Raw genomic sequence first — 9,585 nt, 5'->3', positions numbered from 1 at the left:
TGCAAGAAAAATGTGCCGTTTTTAATGAACTGCAAGAAGTACATCACACCAAAAACAGCAGACAAGACAGACCCCAAGATATATCACTAATGTCACACAATTACATGTAACAACTGCACCGTTAATAACACACAATACATTGAAGATGCTGATCAGAAAGAAGGATTGTAATTAGTAAAACATGGTAGTTTTTTAATTCAAGCTGATTAATGCCACTACACTTCCCAAAGACTAAGCTGCAAACTTCTCAAAGCCACTGTTTAAGTCTACAGGCCGTTTGCATTTCATACTCAATAGAGAACACCTGGGCATTGCTTGTGCTCTTCACAGGCCTTTTGTTTATCTTCTGTTAGCACTCTTCCGGTGGTCATGCTAGTCAGCGCACTCCAGTTGACCACATTCCCTGGGGTGTAGTTTTCATCATTCATGAAGCGCATGATCTCACAGGGTGAAAGGACGTAGTTCCACACGTGGACATCACATATCATGCCAAGGAAAGACTGACTCCTGTCAAACCGCCCGCCATGGGAATCCTGTTCCTGTAGTGATTGTTGAGATAAAAACTATTATATTCTGTCCAATTCTTGTTAAAAAATGAATACTTCACAGACATAAAATTAATCAAAAACTTAGCAACATACAGAAATTTGTAGAATTCTATAAACTAAATGTTTATCAATTGAACTGACCTGTCCGAGGATGATAATGGGATTTACAATTGCTGGTCCACCAAAGTATTTCTTAATTGTTGACTTTCCATCTAACCACAGCTGAACCAGACCAGACGCAGCGTCCCATGTAGTACAAATGGAGTGCCATGTGTTCAATTTGTAGTCCTGACCTTCAAATTCTTTATTTGCATTCCCGACATACACGTCAATGTCATCACCTGAACTGTCCTTGAATATCAGGAAGGCATTGTGATGCGTGGCTGTGGCCAGAGAGAATAGTGCATGGTTTCTGCTGAGATCGGTCTTGAACCTGCAGACATCGAAAGAAATAAATAAAATAAAATATGATGCTTCTACAGTGAGAGATATAGTGCGTTATTTAATTTATTTTTTCCCTTTAAACATTACCTGAGACAGACAGTTATAGCAGTGAGACGTGATAGCGCAGGTATCAGTTTCACATTAGCTGTGTTGGTTTCCTCTGGGAAGATGAACATTTTACCAGAAAGATCTACAAAAAAGAAGAAAGTTGCTAAATGTTCATGAAACAAATGAATGTCGAGTTGGAATATGATATAACGTATATGTTAAAACATTTTTATATTTTACACATCATGACAATACAACAGATTTACTCAACATTAGTAATTGCAACTATATATTTGTTTCACCCTAATAATTTAGGAAAATAGATTTTTGCAAATGGTAACACACTTGTAACTTATTTGTGAAATTCCCTTTGTGGTATATTTTCAGGTCTTATACAAGACAGCGGGGCCCCTCTTATGCAAACATGGGTAAATAGCGTACGTGGACATAGGGTCCAAAGTCCAGGGGTTGAAAGATAAACATGTAGGACACACATGGACTTATGCTCAGCTCGCATGTTACATGACAGATGTTGCATAACATCTGTGCCCGATATAAGGAGGCGCGAGAGCCCCAAAGGGAGGACTCTCAGATTTGAGTTGAGACCTCCGGACGTTCTAGACGTTCGTTATGACATTTGTTGCTTGTTTGTAATAAACTCTATTATACCAAAAAGAACAGTGTCCGCGGAGCATCCTTCCTCATCACTTCAACAGCACTGTCGCAGGAAAGATACGACACCTTCTGTTTCCCCTCTGTTAAATAAAGCATATATATGTTTTACCGGTAGGAATTGCAGCACATGCTGTCAGCATCAGCAGGAGAAGCCAAAACGCCATCTGATACAAAGACAAATAAAAGACACCAAAATATGTTTTAGTTTAAATCTACTAAATTAAATGCTGTTGTGTTGCTATTAACGACCAGTGGACACTTCAAATTCAAAATAAAAATTTACGGTCACTTGCAATTGCATGACACATTATACAGCACAATACAGATGGAAAAATTGCAGTCAGCTTAATTTGCTCTTTGATCTTACCTTTAAGGTTGTTTCAGGATGTTGTGCACAACAGCAAATACGAGCGAGTTTTATACCCTCACTGCTTCCTCATTCTTCTCGGGGTGTGTTCCAATCTTGGATCTGTTACTTTAATAGGTTACTTAATGTTCACACGCTAATTCAAATTAAAAGGTCATGCTTGCTTGAAAAAAAAAAAATGTGTTCACATTTATTTTCTTCGTCACCCAACAATGTTGTTACTAAGAGCAGGCAAATGCACATTACATGCTTTTAATGAAGTTTTATCACCCAAATTACATTCACACACATCCAGTTGGAGCTCTTTATTTACTATACAAAGGTAAAAATTTAACAAATTTAATAATTTAAGGCAATAAAATCAATAGATTACATTGTTTATTAGCCACATGACCAGGGTTGTTTTTGTTACAATTTGTTGTTCTCTCCAGCACAAATACATAAATGGACACATCAGACAAACAAGCGTAACAATGTAATTACCATAAATAAACAACAACCGCCTTTAGCCGACTTTCTTACGTAACGTTACGTAAAAAGCATAAAAGTGTTTGTTTCACCCATTCACAACCCCTTCTGCCCTTAGTGGACTTTCTTGCTTGTTGTACTCATGCAAAATGCAAAATGCAAAAAAAAAGTTCACATTCAGTGTATCCGTAGTTTACCCAAATATAAAATTTTTCCTAGTGACTGAGCTGTCAACAATCTGCTGTAGTTTTTTTTACATGTTTGACTATCCATGCTGTTATATCCTTTCTGTAAGAGAGGATGTGATAACAAACTCAATGATGGCTGAGTAGAACAGGAACTGTTGCTTGCACCGGAATTTTTTTTTTGCTGTCTAAGGAAGTACAGTCAATGTTGAGCTTTTGCAATGATGTGTTTGTGTTAGTTTTCCACTTCAGGTTGCTAAGTTGTGTTCCAAGGAATTTAAAAGAGTCAGTGGTGCTGATGAGGTCTCCATTTATTTGTATGGGTATTTTGGGATTTGGCATAAAATGGAAGTCAATAATGAGTTCCTGGGTTTTGGATGGGTTGAGCATGAGGTCCTTGCTTGCTCACCAAGTGACAGCTTGGGCCACCACATTGCGGTACTGGGTTTCATCATTATTGGAGATGAGGCCTACAATGGTTGTGTCATCTGCATATTTGATTATTTTCACAGAACTGTCCTTGGATGTAAAGTGGGTGGTGTACAGTGAAAATAAGCAGGGGGAGAGAACACAGCCATGAGGAGCTCCTGTGCTGAGGTCAAGAGGGCGTGAGGTTAGGTTATTAACCTTCACCCTCTGTGGTCTGTTCCACAGGAAGCTCTGAATCCAGTGGCATATGACTGGGTCAATGTTCATATCCAAATTTGTGGTAAAGAGTTTGAGTGTGTTGATGGAATTAAAAGTGGAACTGAAGTAAATAAATAGGATGAATGTGTGTGTTTGGGTTATTCTAAGTTTTGCAGGGCGTGATGAGGTGCTATGTTGACTGTATCCACAACGAAAAAATGAAAATGAAAAACACACCCATGCATATCTCATGAAGGTCAACATGGTACACCTTTTGTTCTTTTCCAGGGCACCCCTGCCTTCCACTGATGTGCTGAATATTATTAAATGATTTATGTCAGAATGACGGACATGAGACAGGACTACAAGAAAAATGTGCCGTTTTTAATGAACTGCAAGAAGTACATCACACCAAAAACAGCAGACAGACCCCAAGATATATCACTAATGTCACACAATTACATGTAACAATTGCACCGTTAATAACACACAATACATTGAAGATGCTGATCAGAAATAAGGATTGTAATTTGTAAAACATGGTCGTTTTTTAATTCAAGCTGATTAATGCCAATAAACTTCCCAAAGACTAAGCTGCAAACTTCTCAAAGCCACTGTTTAAGTCTACAGGCCGTTTGCATTTCATACTCAATAGAGAACACGCGGGCATTGCTTGTGCTCTTCACAGGCCTTTTGTTTATCTTCTGTTAGCACTCTTCCGGTGGTCATGCTAGTCAGCGCACTCCAGTTGACCACATTCCCTGGGGGGTAGTTTTCATCATTTTTCTTTCTCGCCACAGATGGCCAGCAGCTCCCGCACCTAGATGTCTCGCCACACATCCACATAAGTATCCCTCTGCTCTCAGAAGGGGGCTGGGTCACGCGTCATCAACGCGCCATCAGTTACACTGCGCATGTCTTATACCCTGTGATCTTAATGCTCAGGCTGATCAGAATCATTAAAGAAATTCCTGAATCCGGATCATGATCCAGGTAGCCACCAAAATCGAATGGATTGTTCATTGTGCTACAATCCACCCCTCCAAAAAACTAAATTCAAATCCATCGTGAACTTTTGGAGTAATCCTGGTCACAGACAAACAAACAAACAAACAAATAAACAAACCAACAACGGTGAAAACATAACCTCCTTCCAAGGCCAAGAGGTAATAAGTGTTATGAAGGCCAAGCATGGGATAATAAAAGATACAAACACACCCATGCATTTCTCATAAGGGCGAAGATGACAACATGGGACACCTTTTGTTTTTTTGCTCTGAAAGCAATAATTATTAAAATCTAAATTATTTGGGTGAGGTTGTGATACCTGTCAAGTGTTGCATACTTGGAGACAAAATGACTTCCTGGCGTGCATAAGTTTAAAAATAGAATCCTTTACTGGAAACACAGAAACACAGCGCATTAGCATTGCGCAACTACATCCTGCCCATACGTCTGCTGAATGCTATAAACATTCACATTTGTTTTATTTTAGTCTATTTTTTTAATTATTTTGCACAATTTAAGACTGAGAGGGCGATCTGTGTCTTGCTTGTAGGGCTGTCTGGACTCGAGGCCTACAATGGTTATGTCATCTGCATATTTGATTGTTTTCACAGAACTGTCCTTGGATGTAAAGTGGGTGGTGTTCAGTGAAAATAAGCAGGGGGAGAGAACACAGCCATGAGGAGCTCCTGTGCTGAGGTCAAGAGGGCGTGAGGTTAGGTTATTAACCTTCCCCCTCTGTGGTCTGTTCCACAGGAAGCTCCGAATCCAGTGGCATATGACTGGGTCAATGTTCATATCCAAAATTGTGGTAAAGAGTTTGAGTGTGTTGATGGAATTAAAGTGGAACTGAAGTAAATAAATAGGATGAATGTGTGTGTTTGGGTTATTCTAAGTGTTGCAGGGCGTGATGGGGTGCTATGTTGACTGTATCCACAACAGACCGGCTGGCTTGGTAAGTAAATTAATAGGTGTTCATCAGTGGGGAGGAGCAGGATATCAGGTGCAAAAAAAAATACAAAAGGAAATATGTGTCAACAACGTTGTGCACAGGAAATTAAAAAATGCAAACACTCTCACGCATATCTCATGAAGGTAAACCTGGGACACCTTTTGTTCTTTTGCTCTGAGAGCAATCATTAAAAAGGTATTTGGCTGAGGCCATACATGCTATCTGTCAACATCAAAACAGGTCACAGTATCTTACAAAGCATTTCATTTTTTACAAAGTATTTCATATGTACAGTATGAGATTGATGAACCAACTGCATGATACTAAAAAATACAAAATACAAAAGGTAATAAGTGTAAAGAACGCCGTGCATAGGAGATTAAAAGATACAAACACACCCATGCATATCTCGTAGAGCCGAGGATGACAACATGGGACACCTTTTGTTCTTTTGCTCTGAGGACAATCGTTAAAAGGGTAGGGTAAAATTATTATATAGTCACGATACCTGTCAACAAGATAATAGGTCATATATCTTAGTGTGTGAAGTGTTTCATAAGTTTGATGCATTGAGCAACACTGAATCAAATGCATTCAATTAAAGACTAGTAAAGTAAGCTGCAGGATCATGCATACAGACAAACACATAGGACATTTATTCACAAAATAAAAAAATAGTCAGTCCATAGGACGGACAGACGCCATTGTTTTTGGTTGATTGATTAATGTTTTGAGTAGTTGCGGCACTAAAAATTAGTGTTGTCCCATTTTCTATGCTCTTGATCAGCTAAAATAACTCGCTGCAGCACAACATCAACAGGATATATACTGTCACTTCCAAATATTGTGTCCTTTCTGTAGAGGACTTCAGTGATGGACAAGTCTGCACTCTCCTCTCTCCACTGATGAGATCCGGTAGTGACTGTGGAGAAGCCTGCCGCTCAGAGCGAATGTTTCCTGGAGAACGGCATCAGAGCAGCTGGAGATGGATCAGACCGAGAAGACTAGACAGAGCACACTCAAGTCAGTAGGGAGAAACTCTCAGAGTTTGACTGAGCTTCCTGACAAGATAAGATGTAGTTGGTGGACAAGAGAGAGAGAGAGAAACACTCTTCAATCACACAAAAGTTTACTTTGGAGATCATTTACCAATACGTTACGTTTTTGGTTTCAAGGTTTTTATATCTGATAAAAAAAAAATGCTATTGTATAGAAGAGTATACAGAAGGTACCACGAGAAGCATAATCAGATTCACCAAACTCTCTTACCTGGACAAACTTGTCATTATTTACTCGTTTCAGCTAGAGGAATGCCACCTACCCTCATCATTAACCCAAAAATAGCCATATAGGGCTAGCTGTTCCGCTCCACTTGAAGGCAGGATTCATTCACGAAAATGTTACCAAAGAGTAAAAACAAAAAAGGTCCTGTCTGAAATTGCAGAAACAGAAGCGGTATTACAGGACCTGAAACAATTAGCCCACAATATATTGATAGTGCAACTGCTAAAGACATGTTATATGTTATCAGAGCGGCGCTGTACTGTGACAGTTGCAGACATAAAGAGGGGATGGTTTGACAAAAAGTCACACGCTAAAAAGTCTTATAAAGCGGGTGTATGGTGCAACAGAGGATGATACTGGACAGAGACTTGCGTAAAGAACCTGAGGCAGCTGTCAGAGTCAGAGAAAATCTTCCTAGTTGTAGTAGAAGTTGCTGTGCTGAAATATGCCAATAAAAATCATGAAGTCTAAAAAAAAAACTTTCAGTAAATTGACAAGCCACAATGATGTCTTATGCTTTATCGATATTGTATTCAAACTCCTAATTCATTTAGATTAAGGCATCAAGATTTCAGGTCAAATTAGTGTTTTTTCCCTGTGGAGAAAGACAAATGACTCGTATGTCGGGCCCGGACCACTGGTGAATTTCAAGAAAGAAGTACAAGAAAATGCCTAACTGCTGCGAACAAATAAGTTTGTACGACTGGTTCTTGCATCCAGCTTGTACCGCAGAAGAATAAAAAAAAAAGCTAAGACACATACTATTGTAATAACAGTACTTTATTTATAAGGCACAGTTTTAATTAAAGTGTCAATGTGACGACTTGTCACATTGACACACCTTAACCTTTTCAATAGAACACAAACAGTATTATTAAGTATTACCGTGTGAAGAAGTTCATTGTAGTGTACTAAGCAGCATACGAGGACAACTTTTGGGAAGGTGCAGTATGGCAAGTGTGGAAGAACAGGAGAAGTTGTGCAACACAGAAATGAATCAGATGATCGAAATGCAGAGGACGGAAGAGAGGAGGATGGAGCAGCTGTCGCCATGACAGACTCTGGTGTTACGAGAGAAATATGCAGCGCCTTCTTTGCCCAAAGAAGAACATTTAGTCAGAGGCATCCTGTTATCTAGCATCTAACAGCGTTATCTGCACACACAATCTGCAATCCCTTACATCCTCTCGCATTGCATTGTTCTCCATTTACCAAAGAACTGCTGCTGATTTTAGCCTTTTTCCTGCTGTTGGGGTGTGTGTGTGTGTGTGTGCTGATGTATAAATTAGATACAGTATTCCAACATTGCCCCAGGAAAGAATTAAGATGTAGCAACGTCCGTACATTCATCATTTGCACTCATGTTTAATTTCACACAACTAGGCAACCCTGATAAGATTATGTGTGTCCAGCCAAGAAGGCTCACTTCTGTAAGAGCATAAATAAACAGCTGAAATTGTGGGTAAAGACACATATCATGAATCATATTTCATGAAGAATTCACTCAGGATTCATCTGTAAAATGTACACTTGGAATATAAAAACACACTAACATGATTGTAATGACACCATCCAAATCATCCATTTATTTTTTTTTCCTCTGCCAACTAAAGTTAGTTCAGAAAAAAAATCATACAAAAGAGGCAATAGCATACAAAAATGAGTTATTATAAAGACACTAATGTGAAAAAAGCAGTATATCAAAATATCTTTTGTCTGCTTATTATTAAGTTTGAATTTTAAGCTCCTTAAAATCAAAGAATTGTCATTCATGTTGCCCGAACTATAGTAAATCTAAATATTGGACTGTGAGAGACCATGCAGGGAGGTACAAAAGGTTGCTGACAAGTAAACAATGATCCCTAATCTATTATATCCAACGCATAGTCCATCTCTAACAGAAACACTTGCTGCAGCTTAAAGGAATCATTGTTTGTGCACTAGCTAATAGACACTGACTCTGAGATTATGCTGAAGAGGAATTAGTTAATTGCAAACCTATAGATTGTACAGTGAAAATAAGCACGGGGTGAGAACACAGCCCTGAGGCTGAGATGAAAGGATGCAAACACACCTATGCATATCTCGTAAAGCCGAGGATGACAACATGGGACACATTTTGTTCTTTTGCTCTGAGAGCAATCATTAAAAGGGTATCTGGGTGAGGTTGTGATACCTGTCAACAAGATAATAGGTCACAGCATCTTACATCATGTTCCATTGAGTGGGTTGATGGAATTAAAGCGGAGGTGAAGTTTAAAAAAAAGGATGCAGGTGTGTTTGTTCATTCTAATTGTTGCAGGGCGTGGTGGAGTGCTATGTTGACTTCATCCTCAGCAGACTGGCTTGGTAGGTCAATTGATATGGGAAGGTGCAGAATTTCAGGTTTAATAGAAAATAGGAAATTGTAAACAAAGCAGTACACAGGAAATTAAAGAATACAAACACACCCATGCATATCTCATAAGGCCGAGGATGACAATGGGACACATTTTGTTCTTTTGCTCTGAGAGCAATTGTTAAAAGGGTATTTGGGTGATGTTTTGATACCTGTCAACAAGATAATAGGTCACAGCAAGTATTGAGCAGAACTGAATCAAAATGAATGGAATTCAAGACTAGTAAATAAGCTGCAGGATCATGCTTACAGACATAATCATAGGACATTTATTCACAAAATTGAGTTTATTATAACTCTCGCTGCCCGACGACCTATCCTAACCTTAGCTATTCAAGGTTAATGTCTAACCTTAACCATTCAAGGTCAATGCCTAATCTAAATTATTCAAGGTCAATGCTTAACCTTTACCATCACGCGAGAGGTTCCCAAATCATGTGTTACTTTCTAGACACGACCCGATATTATCCATCTTGGCAAGAAACCTTCAAGGCTACATTATTACCAAAGTCCTATTTCATTTATGATAAACTCTTACAGAGTAGCCTCTGCTTTTTGAAGCAATAAGTTTTGGTTCTCCGGTA

General features: G+C 38.9%; 1 protein-coding gene across 1 annotated transcript; it reads right to left on the bottom strand.

Moving 5' to 3' along the window:
• Positions 1 to 2,099, bottom strand: LOC141778251 (serum amyloid P-component-like). The gene is made up of 5 exons (XM_074652439.1): positions 2,083 to 2,099; positions 1,825 to 1,879; positions 1,080 to 1,182; positions 690 to 981; positions 1 to 539 (listed from the first exon to the last, which is right to left on the bottom strand). Exons 2-5 carry the CDS (start codon positions 1,877 to 1,879, stop codon positions 291 to 293), a joined length of 699 nt encoding a protein of 232 aa, XP_074508540.1. The 5' UTR covers positions 2,083 to 2,099; the 3' UTR covers positions 1 to 290.
• Between the last annotated feature and the right edge of the window lie 7,486 nt (positions 2,100 to 9,585).

Source organism: Sebastes fasciatus, chromosome 12, assembly GCF_043250625.1.
Source record: "Sebastes fasciatus isolate fSebFas1 chromosome 12, fSebFas1.pri, whole genome shotgun sequence".
Classification (NCBI taxonomy): Eukaryota; Metazoa; Chordata; class Actinopteri; order Perciformes; family Sebastidae; genus Sebastes; species Sebastes fasciatus.
Note: the sequence above shows the minus strand (reverse complement) of the source record. Positions and strands in the feature narration are given on the sequence as shown.

Excerpts from the sequence above, each read along its gene's own strand:
- LOC141778251 (XM_074652439.1), bottom strand. The coding sequence starts at position 1,879 with ATGGCGTTTTGGCTTCTCCTGCTGATGCTGACAGCATGTGCTGCAATT. Across the intron at positions 1,183-1,824 it reads ATGTGCTGCAATTCCTACCG|ATCTTTCTGGTAAAATGTTC; the intron begins GTAAAACATATA and ends TCTTTTTTGTAG. Across the intron at positions 982-1,079 it reads GCTATAACTGTCTGTCTCAG|GTTCAAGACCGATCTCAGCA; the intron begins GTAATGTTTAAA and ends CGATGTCTGCAG.